We start from the raw sequence: 27,046 nt of genomic DNA on the forward strand, positions 1-27,046 counted from the left end.
ATTATTATTATTATTATTATTATTATTATTATTATTATTATTATTATTATTATTATTATTATTATTATTATTATTATTATTATTATTATTATTATTATTATTATTATTATTATTATTATTATTATTATTATTATTATTATTATTATTATTATTATTATTATTACTACTGTTATGGGTGACAAACTGCTTTAGTGTAACTTCAATACGCAACATACAGCAGTACAATCTACATTATTCTCTCGACTGTTCACCTTTCTTGAGAAATAGATTCAAAATTAATTTACTGCAGCTGTTAATAATCAATGTATAACACTTTGAGAATCGATTCCCTTCTGAGGAATGTGGTCTGAGACAAAGGGATCACAAACAAATAAATCCGCTAATAAAACATTTCTCAAATGTTCCGTTTCAATAAGACCCAGATTCTTTCTGCATGGGCATAACCGATGCATATTTTCGGCGATAGGCCCATCTCAAAACCGCCACCACCTTTTAAAAATGATTTTGAAATTAAGTTCTCAGACGACTTTCAAGTTTATTTGCAAGAGAAATCCTGTGTCTCCAGAGTTTTGAGTTCTAGAGATTTGTTTTATGGTTCAGTGATTGGGAGAGATGCGTTGGTTCTAGTTCCATTCTGTTTTAGGTTATAACAATCGGAAACACATTCTTAACGTCTGTCACTTTGTAAATGTTTCTATTACAAGAGTATCGTTGTAATTTTATTTCGAATAGGCTTGAACAATGACAATATACATGTAATAATAACAGTACTAAGCTAAACATTGCATTAAACAAAAACCAATCTTACAGAATTATAATCAAGAACATTACAATTAAAATTATGCACTTATAAACTAAAATCTATCAAACATGCATCATCGTTTTGTTATATAATGTGTGGGGCAGTTCGCATCGAATCGCTGGCGTTCAGTGGCTCTGCTTACCGCCGTTTTCTGCGCTTTAATACGGTCACAGTTTTTCCACTAATGTGGAAGCAACTATTTTCTGCGCTATTGTGTAAGCATGGAAAGTCTATTAAAGGGTATGTGTAATTTGTGCAGGACACACAACAAAATATCCATAGATTTACATCAAACTCACGAAGTTTGAAGACAATGGGTGTAGAAACCTTCTCTTAAAATATCAATGAATGAGGTGCTTTAGTGTTTGAGACATTAGTTTAAAAAAAAATAGTCACGAAAAATAAAGGTCGTTTCAGTAAATTATTTTTAGCATGTAAAACATATTTCCATGACATTGTTTTACTCCTTTCTCAAAAACTACAGCACCTCAGCAAAAGGGACGCCTTCTCATATCATGATCTTCAAAAAGTACCCTGATCATTTAAAGGAAATAACGCACACAAGCAAAGTTCCCCGCTAACCTACGAAATAGGCTCAACTTTGACAGTTCTTATAATTGTTTTCTTTATAAATATCTTAGTATATACTGGTTATTTTGATATGTTTATTTTCTGTATACGAAGACGCTATCAACCTCAGTTTCTGTGCCTTCGTTGTTTTTAGAATAAACCTTCAAATAACAATTTCCTCGTCAGTTTCCAAATTCTCAATTTGACGACTCCGTCACAGACATAAGTTATAATGGCCATTACAAATGGCAACTTGTTTTGTTTAAACGGATACTAGTAAATTTATTTACATAAATAATTCAAATCTAGGGATGGGTTGAAGAGAAGAAGAAGACTTAATAAGATTCACCTTTGACTAAATGTTATATCTATATAAGGCAAAGAGAAGCAGTTCAGTCCTTTGTGGTGTAGTTTATAAAAGAGACAACTTGATGGTTGAACGTGGATCTGATGTAAGAGGTTTATCCAAGGCTCGAAATGGCTGCATGAACAAGAAAAGAAACATAACGTCTCTGTTAATACCAAATATGCATTACAGGCATGATCAGGTATTACGTAATTAAGTGAGAAAGATACGTCCATTTTCGCCAAACATTTTGTTTAGGGAAGAGCAATTTTCATAAAATAAACAATAATTGAAACCATTTGGATTTTCATTAATGGGTCTATGTGCTTTTTGTAGGACACAAACACAATGTTCTCAGAATTAACTAAACTTACACAGTTTGAAGATAATGATAGTAGAAAGCATAGTTTAAACCATTAGCTGCTGAGGTGCTGTGGTTTTTGAAAAATTAGTAAAACAAATCCATGAAAATAATTTTCGTCTCAGTGACCATGAGACGAAAGTTATTTTAGCATGTAAAAACGTGTTTTCATGACATTGTTTTACTCATTTCTCAAAAAACTACAGCACCTCAGCAACTAATAGGTTAAACTATGCTTTCTACTATCATTATCTTCAAACGGTGTAAGTTTAAAGGAACACGTTGCCTTGGATCGGACCAGTTGGTCTATTAAATGCGTTTGAAACCGTTTGTTATGAAATACATAATAAATGGTTAGAAAGATGTTGTAAAAGTAGAATATAATGATCCAAACAAGTATCACTCAAAATTGCACGGTTTTCCTTTTACGTCGCAAACTATCATGGTCGGCCAATTGCATGTATGACTCCCATAAATGGCCGACAGTGTCAGTCGACATGGTAAAAAGAAAACAACGCAATTTCGAGGCATGTTTGTGTGGATCATTGTATTCTACTTTTACAATATCTTTCTAAATATACACTTTTTACAGTTTATACTCTAAACCCCTTTCTCACGAGAGTATTTAGCAAGGGTCCCTTGCTATTAAAATTGTAGCATGGCTTTAAACAAAAAGTATACCTATCTGAAAGGACAATACTTGTTTTACTGTCCAAGGACCCTTATACAATTTCTTTTTTAAATAAAATCTTGCCAAACACTGCTGTTTTAAAAGTCGGCACCAGGTCTACACAAAACACTTTCAACTCTCTCTTTAAACAATGTCGCCGGACTGGCTAAATTACCTCTTTAAACAGGAACGTCGTTATAAGAGGACAGCAAAGCAAAACAAAGCAACGCAAAGCACATTGACAAAGCAGACATGAGATTCGGGTCTTAAGATATACTCTAAAACGGAACCTCTCTGCAACAGTGCTCTTTTTAACGATAGCCAACTATAAAACAAACAAAAACTCAGAAAAGCACCACAATAACAAGACTTGTTATTAAGTTTGGTTTTGACCCTTAGCATTGTATTCTCAGTACTTTCCCGAGCTCTTTGAACAAAACCACCCAAGCATAATAATTACTAGAGTGGGATTCCAACCCATGACCTTTGCAACACTAGAGCAGTGTCTTACCAACGAGATTGCTCGGCAGTAGCCAGAGGCAGTTTGTATCCTATTTTTTAGCAGCCGGTACCGCGGCCGCAACGATTTAATAGATGTTAAATTTGCATTGGGGATAAAAGAATACTAATAAAAAAACTGTCGCCCTAGGTCAACAGCTAAAATTCTCGACAATTACAAGCGAAAACAGCACCAGTTTAGCCCTTATACCAAGTAACTCTACACCACGCAACCGCGAACCAGCTTCAATGAAACGAAAATGACGACAGTAACTACTAACCAATCAGGAAGGTACAATCTACAACACGTGGTTTCCTTCTTCAGTCCGACCCAAGAGGGCGCTTAGTCTGACCTTCTCATGACCCTTGGACACGTTGGGCACTTTGAAAGATTACAAGGACATAAACAAACGACATATTAACGAATACGAAATGACGCCAATTGGTACAAATGCATCCCATCACATTGCCACTAAAAGTTGTCCATAGTTGACTCAGATAGTATTAAGTAGAAACTATCTGTTGCTGCCCGGCTTTCCAATTGGACAACAGCAATCCAAAACTGCACAACTTGCATGGAAAAGCAGCCAAGATTTATCATGACTGATGACGTCAGATAAACAAAATATACTGGAAGATACAACCGCAAAATACTCAACGTCAAGAGGACCGAATTCTATTCCATTTTATAATAAGGCACTTTCTAAAAAGTGTTCAACGTGAAGAGGAGCGAATTCTATTCCATTTTAAGATAAGGCACTTTCTAAAAGGTGTTCGACGTCAAGAGGAGCGAATTCTATTCCATTTTATAATAAGGCACTTTCTAAAAGGTGTTCAACGTCAAGAGGAGCGAATTCTATTCCATTTTAAGATAAGGCACTTTCTAAAAGGTGTTCAACGTCAAGAGGAGCGAATTCTATTCCATTTTAAGATAAGGCACTTTCTAAAAGGTGTTCAACGTCAAGAGGAGCGAATTCTATTCCATTTTAAGATAAGGCACTTTCTAAAAGGTGTTCAACGTCAAGAGGACCGAATTCTATTCCATTTTAAGATAAGGCACTTTCTAAAAGGTGTTCAACGTCAAGAGGACCGAATTCTATTCCATTTTAAGATAAGGCACTTTCCAAAAGGTGTGGTGACTTATTTATTTTGTATAACTCATACAGCTCTTATAAATAGTGTCAACAAACAGTGTTTAATAATATCAATACGACGACGCAAAGAGTCAGGGTATACCTTCGGTGATTACATAAACAAATAATGACACAAAAAAGTACTTGGTTAAGAGCACTGATGTTGTAGAACATTGCTAGGCAAAGAGCAAATTACTTGGTAAATAGCACTGATGTTGTAGAACATTGCTAGGCAACACCCTTAAGGTAATTTTATAGAAAGAGGTAGATTTTCAGTAACAAATTTGAATCTGAGAAGGTAGCTCAGGCATAAAACCCTTCTCATCGGGTACTTGCTGAACGCACACAATTCTATGCAACAAGGATGTTTTTTCTTTTATTATTTTCTTGCAACTTCAATGACCAAATGTCCACATGTTTGTTAAATGATACATAAATGTTGAGATACACCACGTGGTAGTACTGGTCTTTGACTACCATGCCTTTAAATGTGCTATTTCATTTAGGTTTTTTTCAATAGCGATTCAACGCATTAAAGCCGAACCAACCGTCTAGGCGCATGCAGCCGCAAACAACTTATGCAGCTAGCTAAAGACAACACATGGGTTAACTTTTATAAAGCAGGGTTTGTGAATTCAACCCTTATTTCCACCTTGTAACAGTAGCATGTAAACCAAAACAACATAAATAAATAAATTTAAAACTCATTTTAAAGAAAACGACCACTCAGCTAACACTTCTAAAGAATAACAAAGTAATCAACAATATTAAAGTTGAGCACAAACCTAAATAAACTATACAAAATCAAACAAAATATTCTTAAAACATGTCAAACACAATCCATGCACAACGGTTCACATAACACAACGGAAGCATAGCCGAACCATGCAATGCAACAAAGTTAACAACTGATAGTTAAATTTTGGTTGCCTATCAATTGCACTATAACATCACTGAAACAGTTTCATTTTATCCAAAGGTGTGAAAAAAACAAAAAAACAATACGTGTGTATGTGGCTTTTGTTTCATTTCATTCCATTAATTAAATATGGTTGTGAACCCAAGGCCTCTCAGAAACGTGAACTTAACCCTTGTACTGGCCAATAACCCAATGGAGAGAAGACAAGGAAGAGGTAGACAGGCAGTGAACTTAATCCTTGTACTGGCCAATAACCCAATGGAGAGAAGACAAGGAAAAGGTAGACAGGCAGTGAACTTAATCCTTGTACTGGCCAAGAACCCAATGGAGAGAAGACAATGAAGAGGTAGACAGGCAGTGAACTTAATCCTTGTACTGGCCAATAACCCAATGGAGAGAAGACAAGGAAGAGGTAGACAGGCAGTGAACTTAATCCTTGTACTGGCCAATAACCCAATGGAGAGAAGACAAGGAAGAGGTAGACAGGCAGTGAACTTAATCCTTGTACTGGCCAATAACCCAATGGAGAGAAGACAAGGAAAAGGTAGACAGGCAGTGAACTTAATCCTTGTACTGGCCAATAACCCAATGGAGAGAAGCCAATGAAGAGGTAGACAGGCAGTGAACTTAATCCTTGTACTGGCCAATAACCCAATGGAGAGAAGACAAGGAAGAGGTAGACAGGCAGTGAACTTAATCCTTGTACTGGCCAATAACCCAATGGAGAGAAGACAAGGAAGAGGTAGACAGGCAGTGAACTTAATCCTTGTACTGGCCAATAACCCAATGGAGAGAAGACAAGGAAGAGGTAGACAGGCAGTTAACTTAATCCTTGTACTGGCCAATAACCCAATGGAGAGAAGACAAGGAAGAGGTAGACAGGCAGTGAACTTAATCCTTGTACTGGCCAATAACCCAATGGAGAGAAGACAAGTAAGAGGTAGACAGGCAGTGAACTTAATCCTTGTACTAGCCAAGAACCCAATGGAGAGAAGACAAGGAAGAGGTAGACAGGCAGTGAACTTAATCCTTGTACTGGCCAATAACCCAATGGAGAGAAGCCAATGAAGAGGTAGACAGGCAGTGAACTTAATCCTTGTACTGGCCAATAACCCAATGGAGAGAAGACAAGGAAGAGGTAGACAGGCAGTGAACTTAATCCTTGTACTGGCCAATAACCCAATGGAGAGAAGACAAGGAAGAGGTAGACAGGCAGTGAACTTAATCCTTGTACTGGCCAATAACCCAATGGAGAGAAGACAAGGAAGAGGTAGACAGGCAGTGAACTTAATCCTTGTACTGGCCAATAACCCAATGGAGAGAAGACAAGGAAGAGGTAGACAGGCAGTGAACTTAATCCTTGTACTGGCCAATAACCCAATGGAGAGAAGACAAGGAAGAGGTAGACAGGCAGTGAACTTAATCCTTGTACTGGCCAAGAACCCAATGGAGAGAAGACAATGAAGAGGTAGACAGGCAGTGAACTTAATCCTTGTACTGGCCAATAACCCAATGGAGAGAAGACAAGGAAGAGGTAGACAGGCAGTGAACTTAATCCTTGTACTGGCCAATAACCCAATGGAGAGAAGCCAATGAAGAGGTAGACAGGCAGTGAACTTAATCCTTGTACTGGCCAATAACCCAATGGAGAGAAGACAAGGAAGAGGTAGACAGGCAGTGAACTTAATCCTTGTACTGGCCAATAACCCAATGGAGAGAAGACAAGGAAGAGGTAGACAGGCAGTGAACTTAATCCTTGTACTGGCCAATAACCCAATGGAGAGAAGACAAGGAAGAGGTAGACAGGCATAATACTTCGCGGAGGCAACGAAGGCGATAGACTCAAGGCCCCCTGGTCATTGCCTTGGTGCCCTTAAAATACTCCAATAGAAATTTACAAATTCCTCATAGGGTGCCCTTCATCGAGGAAATGCCTTGGTGCCCTCGCCCTTTCAAAAATGCAGTATACCTGTACAGGCCTGGGAAGAAGTTCCAGTTTTAAATGTTGGAGGAAAACACTCAAGAGAATTATTCCAGGGAAAACCCACAGTCAGGTAGGGACTGAAAACCCGATCAGCATAGTGCCCGCGGTGGGATTTGAACCAGGGTCCTAGAGGTGGAAGGCAAGGAAAGATACCAGTACGACCTAACCTGACATCACATGATACAATTAGGTTCAACAATTTTACAATGTAAGGTTGATGTAACAGAATTATACCTTAAAGACACTGGACACTATTGGTAATTGTCAAAGACCAATCTTCTCACTAGGTGTATCTCAACATAAACATAAAATAACAACCTTGTGAAAATTTGAGCCCAATCGGTCGTCGAGATAATAATGAAAGACAAAACGCCCTTGTCAGACGAAGTTGTGTGCTTTTAAGATGCTTGATTTCGAGACCTCAAATTCTAAATCCGAGGTCTCGAAATCAAATTCATGGAAAAATTACTTCTTTCTCGAAAACTACATTACTTCAGAGGGAGCCCTTTCACACAATGCTTTATACCACCAACCTCTCCCCATTACTCGTTACCAAGTAAGGTTTTATGCTAATAAATATTTTGAGTAATTACCAATAGTGTCCAGTGCCTTTAAGTCATTACCTGCGGTCTGGGTAACCCTTATCAGGCATTTTAGTTTTGAAGTTAGTTATTTTACCATCATATTTTGCTGGCTCCCAGTAACTGTCGTAAAACTTTGTGCTCGCATTTTTGTTTGATTTACTTTACTGACAGGGGCTCTAAATGATCACTGTATTTATTAGTTTGTTATTGCTAAGTTACCATTTCAGTAGCAGCTGAAAGGGTGTTTACAAATAAATAAACAAACAAACAAATAATGGTAAACTAAATAAATTAAAATAAGGTACTATCATATAGATCCATCAATAACAATTTGAAAAACAAAAAACTCTATTTAAATTTTTGCCTACGAGCGTGTGTAGCTGCTTTAGTAGATTTAGCGAGTGTCCATTGATTTTGTGCGTGATTATTTAAAGGATAAGTTAGATCAATCCAGTGGAAAGGGTGGTGCCAGTTGCGGGGTAAGATTCGAACCTACTCGTAAACCTGTCGGGAGCCGCTTCATTACAAGACAAATATTAACAATCCAAATTTTGAGAATCTATAGAACCCACACTCTGCTGATCAGAAACACCACCTGTTGAATTCGGTGCTCTTATTATTGCATCTTTCTTTATGTTTTATGGGTTTTCATTTTAGCTTACCATCAGCAATCTTGTGGTAACTGAAGTGTAGATACAGAAGAAACAGTAAATGAATTGAGGCAACAACTGAGGCTATTGTCAGCTTGTGGCTCCGTCCGTTAGTTCTTGATAAGTAGACACCAACCTGTAGATACAGAAGAAACAGTAAATGAATTGAGGCAACAACTGAGGCTATTGTCAGCTTGTGGCTCCGTCCGTTAGTTCTTGATAAGTAGACACCAACCTGTAGATACAGAAGAAACAGTAAATGAATTGAGGCAACAACTGAGGCTATTGTCAGCTTGTGGCTCCGTCCGTTAGTTCTTGATAAGTAGACACCAACCTGTAGATACAGAAGAAACAGTAAATGAATTGAGGCAACAACTGAGGCTATTGTCAGCTTGTGGCTCCGTCCGTTAGTTCTTGATAAGTAGACACCAACCTGTAGATACAGAAGAAACAGTAAATGAATTGAGGCAACAACTGAGGCTATTGTCAGCTTGTGGCTCCGTCCGTTAGTTCTTGATAAGTAGACACCAACCTGTAGATACAGAAGAAACAGTAAATGAATTGAGGCAACAACTGAGGCTATTGTCAGCTTGTGGCTCCGTCCGTTAGTTCTTGATAAGTAGACACCAACCTGTAGATACAGAAGAAACAGTAAATGAATTGAGGCAACAACTGAGGCTATTGTCAGCTTGTGGCTCCGTCCGTTAGTTCTTGATAAGTAGACACCAACCTGTAGATACAGAAGAAACAGTAAATGAATTGAGGCAACAACTGAGGCTATTGTCAGCTTGTGGCTCCGTCCGTTAGTTCTTGATAAGTAGACACCAACCTGTAGATACAGAAGAAACAGTAAATGAATTGAGGCAACAACTGAGGCTATTGTCAGCTTGTGGCTCCGTCCGTTAGTTCTTGATAAGTAGACACCAACCTGTAGATACAGAAGAAACAGTAAATGAATTGAGGCAACAACTGAGGCTATTGTCAGCTTGTGGCTCCGTCCGTTAGTTCTTGATAAGTAGACACCAACCTGTAGATACAGAAGAAACAGTAAATGAATTGAGGCAACAACTGAGGCTATTGTCAGCTTGTGGCTCCGTCCGTTAGTTCTTGATAAGTAGACACCAACCTGTAGATACAGAAGAAACAGTAAATGAATTGAGGCAACAACTGAGGCTATTGTCAGCTTGTGGCTCCGTCCGTTAGTTCTTGATAAGTAGACACCAACCTGTAGATACAGAAGAAACAGTAAATGAATTGAGGCAACAACTGAGGCTATTGTCAGCTTGTGGCTCCGTCCGTTAGTTCTTGATAAGTAGACACCAACCTGTAGATACAGAAGAAACAGTAAATGAATTGAGGCAACAACTGAGGCTATTGTCAGCTTGTGGCTCCGTCCGTTAGTTCTTGATAAGTAGACACCAACCTGTAGATACAGAAGAAACAGTAAATGAATTGAGGCAACAACTGAGGCTATTGTCAGCTTGTGGCTCCGTCCGTTAGTTCTTGATAAGTAGACACCAACCTGTAGATACAGAAGAAACAGTAAATGAATTGAGGCAACAACTGAGGCTATTGTCAGCTTGTGGCTCCGTCCGTTAGTTCTTGATAAGTAGACACCAACCTGTAGATACAGAAGAAACAGTAAATGAATTGAGGCAACAACTGAGGCTATTGTCAGCTTGTGGCTCCGTCCGTTAGTTCTTGATAAGTAGACACCAACCTGTAGATACAGAAGAAACAGTAAATGAATTGAGGCAACAACTGAGGCTATTGTCAGCTTGTGGCTCCGTCCGTTAGTTCTTGATAAGTAGACACCAACCTGTAGATACAGAAGAAACAGTAAATGAATTGAGGCAACAACTGAGGCTATTGTCAGCTTGTGGCTCCGTCCGTTAGTTCTTGATAAGTAGACACCAACCTGTAGATACAGAAGAAACAGTAAATGAATTGAGGCAACAACTGAGGCTATTGTCAGCTTGTGGCTCCGTCCGTTAGTTCTTGATAAGTAGACACCAACCTGTAGATACAGAAGAAACAGTAAATGAATTGAGGCAACAACTGAGGCTATTGTCAGCTTGTGGCTCCGTCCGTTAGTTCTTGATAAGTAGACACCAACCTGTAGATACAGAAGAAACAGTAAATGAATTGAGGCAACAACTGAGGCTATTGTCAGCTTGTGGCTCCGTCCGTTAGTTCTTGATAAGTAGACACCAACCTGTAGATACAGAAGAAACAGTAAATGAATTGAGGCAACAACTGAGGCTATTGTCAGCTTGTGGCTCCGTCCGTTAGTTCTTGATAAGTAGACACCAACCTGTAGATACAGAAGAAACAGTAAATGAATTGAGGCAACAACTGAGGCTATTGTCAGCTTGTGGCTCCGTCCGTTAGTTCTTGATAAGTAGACACCAACCTGTAGATACAGAAGAAACAGTAAATGAATTGAGGCAACAACTGAGGCTATTGTCAGCTTGTGGCTCCGTCCGTTAGTTCTTGATAAGTAGACACCAACCTGTAGATACAGAAGAAACAGTAAATGAATTGAGGCAACAACTGAGGCTATTGTCAGCTTGTGGCTCCGTCCGTTAGTTCTTGATAAGTAGACACCAACCTGTAGATACAGAAGAAACAGTAAATGAATTGAGGCAACAACTGAGGCTATTGTCAGCTTGTGGCTCCGTCCGTTAGTTCTTGATAAGTAGACACCAACCTGTAGATACAGAAGAAACAGTAAATGAATTGAGGCAACAACTGAGGCTATTGTCAGCTTGTGGCTCCGTCCGTTAGTTCTTGATAAGTAGACACCAACCTGTAGATACAGAAGAAACAGTAAATGAATTGAGGCAACAACTGAGGCTATTGTCAGCTTGTGGCTCCGTCCGTTAGTTCTTGATAAGTAGACACCAACCTGTAGATACAGAAGAAACAGTAAATGAATTGAGGCAACAACTGAGGCTATTGTCAGCTTGTGGCTCCGTCCGTTAGTTCTTGATAAGTAGACACCAACCTGTAGATACAGAAGAAACAGTAAATGAATTGAGGCAACAACTGAGGCTATTGTCAGCTTATGACTGCGTCCGTTAGTTCTTGATAAGTAGACACCAACCTGTGGTACAAAAGGGTACAAGAAAGTTGCTGTTCGAACAAAACTTAACTAAGTCAGCAGGTTAACCCTTTCGTAACTGAACTGTGTGGTTAAATACAAACTTATACAACACTGTTCCCAGCAGAATACACTTGGTGTAGACAACATTAAAGGTCAAAGCCCCATAGACAATGAACACGTTCTTCTGAACTTACCCTCAAGTTGAACTTGGTTGTACTTTCTTTTTGTAGGGACTGACTGGACTAACCCACATAAATGTACACACAGCATTTGTTTTGGTTCTGTGGCTTCAGTGAACCTTTAGGAATTTATGTCCACCATGTGAGACAAGTTTGAGAGCATCCAAAATCAGTTTTTACACGCAACTTAAGCAGTACAGTTGCGGACTGTACGACCATGCGTTGGTATGAATATATTGGCATACTACGTCCACAGGTTAAAAGAGATTTTCACACGGTGCTACAGCAAGCCTTTACCTAATACTGGGTGCGTTTGATTAGCTTCCCTGGGTCGACCCCAGTCGGCCCCTGGTACGTTCGGATAGCTTTGACGGGGCTCACCTGGGTCAGCCCCCAGTGCCCTGCTTGTGTGACGGGTCACGTGGGGCTGGCCTGAGGTGCAAGACGTCACCATGAGTAGGTGAGTGATCGTGCGATTAGCTCTTGTCAGGGGCGCACCCGAATGAGCACCGTAGGGTCAACACAGGGAAGCTAATCGAGACCACCCACTGTAATTGCAAAGATTAACTTACCATTCTGATGCTTGATAAACCTCCCAGTACAGCCCAGATGGTGTAAAACATTGTATGAGAGACAGTGTTGTGAAATGTTGTACCAATGAAGAGTACAATACAGAAGGCAAACATGCCGTATCCCTGCAAAATAACAGCAAATCAATAAAGATCACCAATGCAAAGAACTGACACGCACCAACCATCAGATACTATCAAATACAACAGAGTACAAGGACCTTTTCATATGTGGAAACGTTCACATGCAACTTGGAGGCAACCAACTGCAGTGCATGTTATACAAGAGCACTTTGCAAACAATGTGAATGGCTTTTCTTCTTGGAGATTGCCTGCAACTGGTTGCCCATAGATTGCCTTGTGTTAAATGACCCTTAAAACAATTATTTGTATAGATATCAAGTCCTTATATAGCGCATTTTAACATAACTGTGCCAATGCGCCTTACATTAGTGCCCTGGTCATTTGGCCAATAACTTCCCTTTAATCTTTCTCAGCTCTGTGGGGAATATACAACTTGGGCAACCGTAGCGCTCCAGTGGCTTTTCCATAACCAATATCAACCCCTTTCCTGACAGATACCCATTTATACCCCTGGGTGAATAGAAGCAATTAGAGTAAAGTATTTTGCTCAAGGACACAAGTGTCACGACCGGGACCCCAACACGCCCAACTTAATCAACAGAACTTGAATTTGATGCTCTTAATCAACAAAACTTGAATTTGATGCTCTTAATCAACATAACTTGAATTTTTAACCACTTGACCATGACACCCTTAAGTTAAAATTTCAGAGTTGTTTTAAACAGTTTTCTGATAATGAAAACTTGTTGCTTCGAAAATGATTTTGAACGACTTTACGTCTTTAATGAATACCCAAAACGTAATGAATATTTTTATCATCCTTACCGTTAATGACAAAACTTGCAGGAATGATATCTGAGTGTTGCAGATAAATGACACACCATAATACAATCCTGAGGCTAGAAACCAGTATCCAAATACAACACCAATGGCTGTACCCATCAACGTTCCTTCTCTCTAGAAAACAAGACATCAGAAAACAAATAATGGATCAGGAATAAAGAATACTGGTTTTATCCTTACACCCAGTTGTGATAAACCCTATACTCAGCACTTTTACAAAGTAGTGCTGAAAAAGATCAACGTAGGCATACACCAGGGCCCAATTTCATAGAGCTGCTAAGCACAAAAAATTGCTTAGCATGAAATTTCTTCATTGATAAAAACAGGATTACCAACAAAATGTCCACGTGATTTTCAGCCAAGCAAACAACAGCTGAATACCAGTAACAAGCAATATGCAACAAATGGAAATTTTGGTTGGTAATCCTGTTTTTGATCAGGAAGAAATTTCATGCTAAGCAAATTTTTGTGCTTAGCGGCTCTATGACATTGGGCCCAGGGCTGGAATAGCATCGTGCCAATAAATTGAAGACCACACAAATTGCACATGTGACAAGAAATATTGGCTAGTAATAGTATTCCGGTAAGCATAATTGTTTGGTGCTTAGTTGCTGTTTGTGCTTATGAAGCACTATTTCCATTCAAAGAGTTTGAGGATCCCAGAGGCCGGTTAATAGTCGGTCGCGCAATGGTCATGCGATGTTCGCGCAATGGTCATATGAAAATGTTGATGCAGCGATCATAAAAAACGCAGTTGATATGCCTCAGCGACAACTATTAACTGTGTTTTTTTAAGATCACGCATCAAGATTTCCCTCGTGCGTCCATCAGGCGACCGACTATAAACAGGCCTTAACCCTAAGTTAGCAGTCTCCATATTAGTCAATATATTTGTAAGGGGTGTCAGTCAAAAGCCATATATAACCATTAGAAGCCAGGTAGCAAAGGATACAACCTTGGAAGCGGCAGCACGGGGATCACCTTAAAGACACTGGACACTATTGGTAATTACTCAAAATAATTGCTAGCATAAAAACTTACATTGCAACCAGCAATGGAGAGCAGTTGATGGAGAGCAGTTGATAGTATAGACATTGTGAGAAACGGCTCCCTCTTAGGTAACGTAGGTTTCGAGAAAGAGGTAATTTCTCGCTCAAATATTAAAAGACTTGAGACCTGAAACCATTTTAAGGCATCTGAAAGCACACAAGTGCAACACGGGTGTTTTTTCTTTCATTATTCTCTTGCAACTTCGATATGACCAATTGAGACCAAACTTCCTTTCACAGATATTTTATGCATATGTGTTGAGATACACCAAGTAAGAATACTGGTCTTCGACATTTACCACGGATGTCAGTTGCCTTCAAAGGATGCAAATATTAGTTGTTGAGCAATTCTTACCACAGTGTGTCCAGAATCCTTCATTCCCATTAACAAGATGGCAACGAGAGTAAAGACAATCATGAGCGGACCGTAGAGTTCACCCACAGTTTTCTGCTGAGTTCCTGATGGCCGCAACGGTAGAAACGATAACACTAATCTATGGAAGAAAACATTGAAAGTTGTCAATTTCATCACCCTAAAAATTAATAGCAATAAAAACTTACTTCACAGCAGCTCTCGAAACACTCCTGCGCCACGCATCTGGAACTCTCTACCACTTAATCTTAGATCTTGTCTTTGTACCACAAAATTCAAATCTCTTCTGAAACCTTATCTTACTGTATGTAACAGGTTGTCAAGGACTAATTTAGTTGGGTCTGTTTTCTTTTTTTTTCTTTTTTTCTGCCTTGTGAACACAACAAAGAAGTTTTTAATATTATCATTAATATAAAGTATTTCAAGAATCTTTTCACTTCCTTAACCTATTTACTTCAGATCATGTTTTTTTAGCAACACTTTTCCAAAGGGAATAACATACATGATATGTAGAGAGTTATAGCACGGAGTATTAATACAGATATAATAATTGATATTGGATGTGCATCAGATTTTGTTTGCATCTTACCTATGAATAACTGTCTTGGGTTCCACATCAAAGTAAGGTCGTAGAAGATCAATATTTCCATACAAGTCAAACACTTTCCGAGCCTGCTGTTTACCAGTTTGCCAAACCTGTCAAATTAACAGAAAAATAACACAAAATGGTTAATCAGTCCGCATTGTCAAGGTAAATAAAAGCTTTGGATTGCTCTGTGACAGAAGAACCGTGCAAGCGGGCTAGCTTAGTAATAATGAGAGTCCCCATTGTCAAGGTAAATAAAAGCTTTGGATTGCTCTGTGACAGAAGAACCGTGTAAGCGGGCTAGCTTAGTAATAATGAGAATCATAATGTTTGGTTTTTATGTAGCGCTTTATACACCATGTCTCAAAACGCTGTGAACATTATGACCCTGATCACTGGCCAATTTATTCCTTAAACCATCTAAGCTCCCTGGGGAGTATACAGCCTGTGCCGCCAAATATGTAGCGCACTAAGCTACATGTATACCAACAGCAAGAACCATCTGTGCCCTCACAGGTACCCATTTACCCCTGGGTGGAGAGAAGCAATTATAGTAAAGTATCTTGCTCAGGGACACAAGTGTCATGACTTGGATTCAAAACCAGATATTTAACATGCGTTGTCAAAATTTTACCTTTCTGATTCGTGAACGACAGTAATCAAGGCCAGTCAACAGGAATTTACACTCATTTTACTATTAAGCAACTGTGATTGATTTGCTATTTTCAATTCAATTCAGTAACATTTATTTCAATGCTGTAGTTCATTAAAAAAAAAAAAAAAAAAAAAGATTTTGATCAATTTTTAGCTGTTGGTGAAATCGGCCCCTGCCAATTAGTAATTGTCAACTTACAGTTTCTGCCATTTGATTCTTGACCGCATCCATAAAGGCCGTCTCAGATTGAGTATCTCCTCTTGGCTCTTCTCTAGTACCTCGATCCATTGAGTTGTCTGCTTGACTATAAGAGCCCATTCCCGTCAGATCCATACCATCTTTATCCATCGCATTGTCTGTTAAGTCAACTACTGCTGAACCAGCCTGCAGTAAAGGATTTTACTAATTTAAGACATTTTAAAAATTTAAGCATAATTTATTAAGCTTTTGCCACAAAACTGGGACTAGTGTAAAATTTATTTAAAAACAGCCGAGATTTATACTAGGCTTTTGAATTTTGAAACTGAAAACTCCCTCAATTTACCAAGAAATAATCTTTGTAGATTTGGAAGGTGAAATGAAAGTGAAACTTGTCCCTGTGGTGGTTGGTGCACTTGACAAAATTGTTCATTTACACATCTTGTTGAAAGTCTAGTAGTAGGAGGGAAGAAAAACGTGAAATGGCAGTTAGAAAAAGCAATATTCTGCCAGCTGTCGTCTGGCCAGAGTCAGTCATCAATGTCACTCCTGCACTTCATTGGCCTTAGCCTAGCTTTGCTGTGTAATTTCCTGAGAGCTGGATAAATTTCCGGCATCGACCACATGAGCCAGCCCTGTAGCAGACACATTGTACGAGTGCCAGTGTACCCTGTACTACTGAAGACTAAGATTGCTTTTTTGACGAGTGAAATTAAAAAACATCTTTCAAAAAATGAAATTTTCTGCTCGGTACTTACTGTTGTTCCGCATTGCCCGTTTTTTTGACTTCTCAAAATGCTCAACGCTTTATATTTTTGGTCACCAAGTGCTGCACGCGCGGGCACGAGCCTACTAGATCGACGAACTGCCTCGGCCGAGTCGGACTAAACCATTCTGTGAAAGGGGTGTTACAAGGCAGTCCGGCAGTGCGTGCAAGCTATATGTGTGAACCAGGTATTGTAAACAGACTACCACACTGCCTTGTAACTAACACCCCTTTCACAGAATCATAGAATGGTTTAGTTCGCGGAGACGATAGCCGAACGAACCTCAATGGGTGCGTATATTGAAAAGGATGGGAAATGCTTTAGGTATACAGTACACAGGAAACTTCAGTTCTGGCTGGCTAACGGTCGCAAAACTTTCACCCATCAACGATGATTTGAAAAATGTATAGCGTTAAAAAAGCCCTAAATATGTGACCCCTATAAGGCTCACAGGGGAGCCTTATAGTTTCTAGAAGTAGACCCCGCAGTGCTCACTCGGGTGAGCGCGTCCCTGACAAGAACGTTCACACTCGCCCTCTTGTGGTGACGGCATGCACCTCAGGTCACCCCAACCAAGTAAGTGGCCCACTCCACAAGCAGGGCACTGGGGTGGGGGCTGACCAAGGTGAGCCCCGTCAAAGCTATTCGACCCAGGGAAGCTTAACGAACACACCCTATATAGTTCAACTCTAGGCTAGGAGTAGATAGATGTCACTAACTCTAACTAATAATGCAATTGTTGTGAATGTGTTGTGATGAATACGAAAATATTAAAGAGTCTGCAGACTCACACAGTTCGAGTCTCACTGGCCCTGTCTGTTTACCAACAAAACAAAGATAACTGTCTTGACAACAACTGTGTAACTCCCATTCATTCTTCAAGAACGTACACTTTTCCCGTAGAGCAATGTAACAATGATTTTTTCTTCATACCTTTCCACTGTTTTGAGCAAACCAAGACGAAGTCGCCATGTTGGCAATGTACACTGAAATAACACTTGAGGGCGCTCTCCAGCTTTATAAGGATTTAACTTCAACTTGCACAAGTCCTTCATTTCTTTTCAGGAAGGGCAACATTGTAATAGTGCTGTGAATGTGTTGGTTTAAAGTCACCTGGAAATATAATTTTTTTCTTTCAAACATAAGAGTATGTGTTTACGAAGAATAAAACAATTTTTTTAGTAATTGTTTGTCACGATTTTTATGTTTAAAAAATATATAAAGTTGTTTGGGGGGCTGACTCCGCCTACCCCTTTTGTGACGTCAATCGAGGCAGACTGTGCCTGCAATGCGTACAGCAAACACACGTGCAAAGTACATGTACGTCCAAGTCGTGAGTTGGTACATTTCAAAAAGTGTTTTTCTGCATTCAGCAGCAATACACCTGGTCGGCATTGCCGGAAAAAAACCCAAAAACATTTTTTTTAAACGTACAAACTCACGACTTGGTCCGTACATGTACTTTGCAATTGTGTTTACTTTACGCATTACATGCAAAGTCTGTCTCGATTGACGTCACGAACAGCGCCCTCTCGGGTCGGGGTCTACTCTTAAATTTGTAAATAACATAAGAACTGATTTTTTAAAACCTTAGTTAACTGTTTATTCACATTCCACTCATCAAAACACATGTATTAGTGACAAAAGCTTTATTTTGAAAAAATACCACTTCCAGGTGACTTTAACTGGAAAAGGTTGGTGACATAATCTTATTTTTCTGTGCATTTCTTGTATTTTTTTTTTAGAAATAATTATTAAAAATAATTATTTATTATTGATAATTGTTTCACTTTTATTTTATTTGCGCCGAGCTACCTTCCCGCCCGAGCTGTGTATGCAGTAGTGTGCGCGTGATCAGGGCTCAATTTCATAGAGCTGCTAAGCACAAAAAAATTGCTCAGCATTAATTTTTTTCTTGATACACATAGGCTGGATTACCAACCAATGTTAATTTCCATTTGATGCATATTGCTTATTACTGGTATTCAGCTGTTGTTTGCTAAATCTTGAAAATCAAAAGGAGATTTGGTAGGGGTAGGTGATCCCTTCATGCTCAGCAAATTCATGCTCAGCAAATTTTTGTGCTAAGCAGCTCTATGAAATTGGGCCCAGGTGAGCTGTATGTCGTATACTATTAACTCTACCTCTATGCGTATATACTAACCGGCCTCACGGCCTCCCACAGGCGGAGAGTGGTACGAGAGGCGGATGACCTGCGCACAGTATAGTTTTATGGGCGTTGTGCGAGGAAACACAAATTACGCACACAGTGTATGGGTGGATTTACGGCGTCTTTTTCGGAGTGAATAATGCGACTGCCTTGAGCAAGGCTAGTGTGTGGCAGGAGATGCTGTGTGCCCCCCCCCCCCCACCACTCCCAATGATGGCGAACTGTGTACAAACTTCCTCGGATGGCGCCCTCTTTTGAATCCTCCTCCTCCAGCCAATGTAGGGGGACCGTTCGCTCGGCCCCAGCGGCCAGTCTATAAAACAAGGCGCTGGGGACGAGCGAAGGGGACCGAGGTCCGGCATTACATAATTCCATGGGAAACCGATGCCCTTGAATGACATGTTTTCGTCATACTGTGCGATTTATAAGTGCTGTTTATTATAGTCATCTATTTAAAAATTTATTTTTAGGGCTGTTCAGTCTTTAATTGCAAGGGAACCCTGTTTTTAGATGCTTTATAGTGACGTCATTGTCAGGCCATGGGTACAGAATTGTTTTACACCATGTGCTGGTATTTCCTAACCATAATTTGTTAGTGCTGTCAAACTATATGCTATTACATCTGTTAGCTAATAATGGCAATTAAAACAATCCTAACCGGCTGTTTGAACTAGTCAACATGATGGTCTTAACTTGAATAATGTACAGATACAAACTCAAGGAGAGACCACATCTTCGGTAAAAGCCCATCACCGGTGTCCCAGGGAATTCTGTCCGCTGCAGATTCGGTCCCCCAGATTGGAAATTAACATGGGCTGTTGGAGGGTGATTCAGAAGAGGGCGCTATCAGAAGAAGTTTGCACACAGTTTGGCGTCAGATGACAGGATCTCCGGCCGGGGGACAGAATCACCGGCAGTGGCTATTGGTCTCAGACGAGACACACAAGAAAGCGCAGGGAGAAATAATAGCCCCATCAGTTATCGTTCTCCCTGGCTGGGGGACCTGAGGGAAAACTGAGACAAAAGCAGCTTGGTAGCTAAGATGATCAATCTCCTCAGTGGGTGCACAGAGAGGATCGGCCACATGCACATAAAACTTATACCAGGGAAGGGGAAATGAGCAAGCAAGCGTGATGTAGTCTAGTCTATGTTTATGGATAGCGCCCTCTACTAGCTGTGGTTGTTTGTAGTTGGCCATGGTTTTTAAAATAAATAATAGGAACGTATAGCCCGAACTTCTGACGTCACACTTCGAGGCTTGTGAACAACACCAGAGAGTGGCCTAGAGCCTCGGTCAATTCCTGTACATAATCACCTTTCACATACATTCATGAACACAGAAATTTAACATAACAACATCACATGCAACTGTAAATAATACCATACAATATGCACGCAACATGCACGACCGAAATGGTCCTTTCTCTATGGTACAGATACGGAAAGCTTGCGTCACTGCACGTATCCTATTGGATCGTTGTATCCAACAAAACCATTGGTTTTGAAAATCAAGTACATACCTGTCTGTATCCTTGTAGATAGAGAGACAGTGGATCAGTCAAAAAGGTCTTGAACCAAGACTAGGCGCGCTGGGGGGCAATTTGGTGCGGCGAGACCGATCACCGCTGGGAACGAAACTGGTGTGCAGAATACCATTCATTACCAACGGAACATGAAAAGGCGATGCTTGTTCGCTCGTCCCCAGCGCCATGCCTTAACCAAAGGCGCTGGGTTTGGGCAAACGTATATCAAGCACGCTCATTGGTTCGTGTAGTGTGAGGAAGAAAGCTCTGTCCAATCACACTGATAGGGCACAATAGACACTCCACGCATGATGTACTTCCTGAGCAAGAATTTACCCATGCTGATTAGCCCACCCCAGATCAATCAATCCACCATTGCTTGGGAAAGAGGTTGGATACATTGTTACCGAAAACGGCAAGGATTCTGAAAATAATGGTAAGAATTTATACATTTTATGTACTTTTTTTGTTCTGGTCTGGACCTGCGCCATGATCATTAAGAGTATAATAAGGTGTTAAGACCATTTTGGTTGCTTGATTTAGTGATTGATTCACAGCAAATGGCAAAATTACAAACGCAACAATTTAATAAAATAAATTAAAAAAGAACACCAGAAAAAACACTTGCACAACTATCCAAGGATATCACCAAACAGTCAATAACTTAAACTAAAACAAACTATAAACGTGAAAGACAAAAGCGAATAGGATATCATTCATGAACAAGTCGCCTGTGTGGCTGGAGATTCTTTCCCGAAACGGCAAACTGATAATCTCTCATTCTCAAAATCAACCAGAGTGCGCTAGCATTCATGAGCGAGGAGGGACCATGTCTCTTAATAATAATGAAGGCTGGTTTGCAATAATCCCCATTAGTAATGGCATTACCTGCGGACGAAAAAGTCCCCAGCCTGAGACACAGCGACGATGATATAAACTTAATACACACATAAACAAAACTAGAAAAACATTTGGAGGGGATTTCGGAATCGCAACCGAAACAACTTTGTATTTCTCAAATTTTACTATTTTTAGCCCCACCAAAATCCCAATGCTTCGGCGATTCCCACTTTACAGTGCAATATTTCACTATGGCTATGTAATGGTATGTCAGGTTATGAAAGTCGAGTTGACTCATTGGTATAATGGTGTGTATACTTCCGCGTTTGTTCTTTTGTATGTTCCGCCCAACATGACACTCGCACCTGTGTTACAGTTAGGCCATTGATATTCCACCCTTCAAGATCATGTTCAAAATTTTGCAGAATTATGCTGTACCCATCATGTGGGAATGTATACTTCATAATAAATCGGCCATTATGGGACGGGGTGCAGTATCAGCATCTGTGCAGAATCTGAAGGTGATTGGTTTGCAAGGTGCCTAGTTTGCTGAGAAGTGCCGAAGTGACCGGTTACCACAGTGATGAAGTTTTGCACTTTAATCTGGTCCTTAAAAATATTAGTCCTAAATTGACGTCTGCCTATAACCAGGCTTCTATATAGACGATACTATCCATGCCTGTAACATTACGGACTGAGAAGGGGATTGGAGTGGCCGTCCGTGGACTTTGAAAAGGTGATATGTACAGTCATTAAAAAAAAAAAAAAAAAATCGTTACATTTTTGTGCAACCTTTACACGAAATGTTTTTTTTTGTTTTTTGTAAACACTAGCTCACAGAGCTGGTGTAATTGTTTCGTCCAATCAGAAGAATCTCAAAAGAATAATTTATTAATATTGTTTACACTGGACACTGTTGGAAATTACTAAAAATAATTGTAAGCATAAAAACTTCCTTGGTCACGAGCAATGGAGAGCTGGGCCCAATTTCATAGAGCTGCTAAGCACGAAAATTTGTTTAGCATGAAATTTCTTCCTTTGATAAACACAGGATTACCAACCAAATTTCCATTTTGTTGCATTTCCTAGTTACTGTCTAGTATTTAGCTGCTGGTTATCTTGAAAATCACGTAGAAACTTGGTTGGGAAATCCTGTTTTTATCAAAGCAAACATTTCATGCTAAGCCAATGTTGTGCTTAGCAGCTCTATGAAATTGGACCCTGTTGATAGTAAGAAACATTGTGATAAACGGCTCCCTCTGAAATAATGTAGTTTTTGAGAAAGAGGTAATTTATCACTCAAATAATAAATACCTCAGCTGTTATTCTGTCATTGTTCTATTTCATTATTTGATGCATAATGTTTGGACACACCAAGTGAGAGCACCGTCCTTGACAATTATTACCAAACGTGTCCAGTGGCTAATTTGTACTTTGGAATTTCTTATTATTCTGTCAGTCTATTTTCTTATGCTACACAGGCGTCCAACACCACCCAGAAAACCGTTCCGAAGCAGGAGTCAGAGGTATGTTCCTTTAACGCGTTTAATTTTGTAAATTGGTTTTAAAAGTGGGAAAGTATCAGTGAAAACATTCGATCCACAAACAATCGGATCTTGGGCCATTTCCATAGAGCTGCTTAAGCACAAAATATTGCTTAAGCAAAACAATCCTTGCTTAGTAAAATCAGATTACCGGCCAAGACTCCACTTGTAATACTAAGTAAACATCAGCTAAATACCAGTCACAATCAATGTATTATGGCATGCAGTAACATGTGTAAAATAAGCAAGCTGTTTTGTGTTTTTAAAAGCAAATTTCTCGCTTAAGCAGCTCTATGAAATTGGCCCCTGTCCGCAAGGGCCAACCCGTTTTGCTGTCAAAGACTATGCCCGATTGAGCGGCTATTGCATTCTTTCTGCAATTTACACTACTTCCACATGTTCTGTGTGCTACGAATCGTCTACTTTTGGACCCAAACGCTTCCAGAGATTGATATCACAAATTAATATTTACCATAGAGGTATTCAAATGTTAATTACCAAGCAGAATGTGCTGTCACGATTTATACGACGATAGTGACATGGAGTGCTTTGTGAAACCTGGTCCAATGGTGGATTTCACAAAGAGTTGAGAGTAGTCTCGAGTTATTATTATTATTAGTATTGGTATTATTATTGTTGTTTATTAAACAACAATATTAATACCAATACTAATAACAATACTACTGATGATAACAGTTAGTGTTCTCATTATTGTTGTCTTCATTATGTCTGTCTTTGTTCTAATTGTCTGTCCGTTCGTTCTTGTCCCCGTTTATTGTCTGTCCCCAGGCATCCCTACATAAGCCTCGGCTTCCAGATGATGCCTCCATACTCTATTTTTTTTTCTCTGCTTCATCATTAAAGACACTGGGCACTATTGGTAATTGTCAAAGATCAGCCTTCTCACTTTGTGCATCTCGACATGACTGTGTACAAAATGACAAACCTGTGAAAATTTGAACTCAAATGGTCGTCGAAGTTGCGTGATAACAATGTAAGAAAAATTAACTTTTTACTGTTCATAAACAAAGGTTTATACACACCCATGTGACGCGCTCTCCAACAAGAGGTATTTATGAATCTACACTTACATACCGGCGAACAAATCTCCCTACTTCGGTGCAGCAGCATATTCTGTGTCCCCCCCCCCACCCACCATTTGACGATCTGTTTACAAGCTTTTTCTGATAGCACCCTCTTTTCTCAGACATGCCAACAAACTTTGCTCAGTCAAGTATAGAACCAAATTCCTTCTCTATTAAACCACAGTTGAATTTGTACTGCTAATTTTTTAAGTATATTTTTTTTTATCACTTCCCTTATTTTAATGCTTTTATTTTGTAAATTATTGTTGTTTATTATCTTTTAAACGCAATTCAGCCCTTGGGCTGCGATGTTTGAATTTTTAACAAATATTATTAATAATAATTTGTTGATCTTATTCTTTCGGCCCAAGTCAATATCCCATTATGGGGACAGATTTCCCTGGAAAAATGGCTCTACCACACCCCTTTTAAACACGATATTCTGGTTTTGTTTTCACTTCCTGCACAACAGACATCTTCAGATATGCCACCAATTAATGAGGTGACCCTGCGTAAATTGGCGGAAAACCTTCCGAACTGGGAACAAGTTGCATCTTATCTGAAAATTACAAATATTAGAGTTGGTCGACTGAAGGCGGAATGTCCCGGTAATATTGACGAGCAGATATTCCAGATGCTGCATATTTGGTATAGGCGCTTTAACCTGGCCGCAAACAGGCATCAAATGGGAGAAGAGTTAATTGACGCACTGAAACAAGTCGATGGGACGGAAGATCTGATCGCATGTTATCTATCAGGTAAATTAAACAATAAACTGAAGTTAGTTTGTCATTTTAATGTGCATGGACTTTTGACCTCCTGTCTGGAAATGAGCGGAAGAGACAGAGGGATGCACCCGGTGCAGTGATCTGCATAAGTTTGGGCACAAGTTGAGTTAGGTCGCTTTTATAGAGTGTAGGCTACACGACAAAGCAAAAACAACTAAAGAGCTAAATAAGACGAGAGCTCAAGTCTGTGTCACTTGAAACACATTGTTTCGGGAACACATACCTGTTTCCTTCCTAAATTGACTGCAAAACAATTACAAAAGTAAAACTAGAACAATATACAAAAATTCCATTTACTTCAGCAACTTTATAAAGTCACAAGAGTAGTATGAGAGGCGTATCTGACCTCCTTTTTCTGAGAAGGGTCATGACCCTCCGTCATGAGGGTCTTCGATCCACTCTAGCAGACTTTGGACCGGGTTGCTCGAGTGATGTGTAAGGGTTGTACTTATCTAAGAAAAAAAACTGTTTTGTTTTATATTAATAAGGACAAATGTTTGTTTGTTTATTTGTTTGCCTGTTTGTTTGTTTGGTTTTTGTTTTTTTGTTCTTGATTTGTTTTTAATTTGTATAAACTAGCATGGTGAGATAAAGGAAATTAAAAAGATATTTCTCGATGCAAACAACCGTCGTTAGTAACACATTCCTTTAGTCGACAGATTTCAGTGCTAAGTGTCGGGCAAAACAAAATTTACATGATTTCATTTCAAAAGAAAAATTAATAATGTTGAATTTGAACGTAAATATAATTGTACTGTGGCTGGTCAAGATACTGGTAATTAATTCCCTTTGGGCTGTGGCTGGTCAAGATACTGGTCATTAATTCCCTTTGGGCTGTGGCTGGTCAAGATACTGGTCATTAATTCCCTTTAAAACATGGTAACGTTTCAAGATACTGGTCATTAATTCCTTTTAAAACCTGGTAACGTTTTTGTTTGTCTTTCCTATTAGGAAACATGAAGTAACGCCAAATTTGAGAAACCACGAGACTTGCGTTGAGATCAAGATTCAATTTAAGGAGACGCAAGTTATTCTCATCACACTGACCTAGTAACTGATTGTCAAACTTTAAACATTATTATTGCTTCATTTACTCAGATTTGTCATAGACTTTATCACAATAATTACTCGGTACGCGCGCGTTATGCGAAGAACGAGGTGCATGCTGGTCTAGCTAGTAATCAAGTTTGATCGCTAGCTAGACCAGCATGCACCTCATTCAACAGTAAGCGCGTGCGCAATAGGTACTTTGCGAAAAGTTTCTTTTGTTGCATTTATTTTTTTTTCATAATGGGAACAGACTCAGGTTCTCCTATCAACGCGGCAAATCTATTTACAGCGGGAAATGAAGTATCGTCACAATATTAATTAAGTAGTATTTGAAACTGTTCATGATTGAAGTATAACTAAGTGAGGTTTGTGGTAGCACCATGTGTAAATCTCCGGTAGTGTTTGTTCTTAAAGGAACCGGTGTTTGACAACTCTACGTTTCGATCAGTATGCCCTGACCGTCTTCAAGAGCTGTACTCGGTTGCTTAAGTAGCTAAGCCTAACTACCAGTTAACCTCCAAGGCAATGACAGCATCCTGCAACAGAGTCCAGCATTCTCCTGAAGACGATCAGAGAACACTGATCAAAACGTTGAATCGTTAACCATCGGTTCTTTACAGAACCGCCACTACTCAAAAGAGATTTTCACATGGTGTTACCACAAACCTGTCTATATTATACTTCGCTACACAGTATTGGAGAAGTTCGAATTTTGACCAACTCTTGGCGACTTCCAGCAACCTACAAGTAGCCATAGACTTTTTTTTTTTAAATACTTCATCAAAAATAATTACAGAAAATGTGAGAAAGGGGGGTTAATCCTATAGTTTTGTTGTCTATTGGGAAACCTCATTAATTAGAGGTACTGGAGACCATCGGTAAATTGTCAAAGATCAGTTTTCGCACTTGGTGCATCCCAACAAGCATTATAACAAATCTGTGAAAATTTGAGCTCAATATTGATCATCGAAGTTGCAAGAAATTAACGCAATTAAAGAAAAATACCCTTGTTGCATAAATTAATTAATTGTGGACTTTCGAAGTCTTCCTGAAGTCTTCCCAGATTCAAATATTATTTTAGTGAGAAATTCTATCGTTCTCAAAAACTATGTTACTTCAG

At 39.3% G+C, this 27,046-nt stretch overlaps 2 protein-coding genes across 5 annotated transcripts; one reads left to right on the forward strand and one right to left on the reverse strand.

The window, feature by feature from the left end:
* Nucleotides 1–130: 130 nt before the first annotated feature.
* On the reverse strand, nt 131–17,916 carry LOC117299265. 4 transcript variants are annotated; one of them, XM_033782747.1, is made up of 9 exons: nt 17,860–17,916; nt 16,160–16,345; nt 15,310–15,416; nt 14,703–14,841; nt 13,281–13,412; nt 12,375–12,497; nt 8,530–11,524; nt 3,529–3,629; nt 131–1,853 (listed from the first exon to the last, which is right to left on the reverse strand). In XM_033782747.1, exons 1-8 carry the CDS (start codon nt 17,896–17,898, stop codon nt 3,547–3,549), a joined length of 3,804 nt encoding a protein of 1,267 aa, XP_033638638.1. In that variant the 5' UTR covers nt 17,899–17,916; the 3' UTR covers nt 131–1,853; nt 3,529–3,546. The 4 variants fall into 4 exon arrangements, with proteins under 4 accessions (XP_033638638.1, XP_033638639.1, XP_033638641.1 ...); XM_033782748.1 differs by lacking the exon at nt 3,529–3,629 and adding an exon at nt 5,315–5,359; XM_033782750.1 differs by lacking the exon at nt 17,860–17,916 and adding an exon at nt 17,718–17,836.
* Nucleotides 17,917–20,759: 2,843 nt separating this feature from the next.
* LOC117299673 lies at nt 20,760–26,173 on the forward strand. Its single transcript, XM_033783223.1, has 4 exons — nt 20,760–21,055; nt 22,941–22,985; nt 24,561–24,846; nt 25,828–26,173. The coding sequence occupies exons 1-4, from the start codon at nt 21,053–21,055 to the stop codon at nt 25,839–25,841; spliced, it is 348 nt and encodes a 115-aa protein (XP_033639114.1). The 5' UTR covers nt 20,760–21,052; the 3' UTR covers nt 25,842–26,173.
* Nucleotides 26,174–27,046: the final 873 nt, after the last annotated feature.

This window comes from Asterias rubens, chromosome 14 (assembly GCF_902459465.1).
Source record: "Asterias rubens chromosome 14, eAstRub1.3, whole genome shotgun sequence".
NCBI lineage: Eukaryota > Metazoa > Echinodermata > Asteroidea > Forcipulatida > Asteriidae > Asterias > Asterias rubens.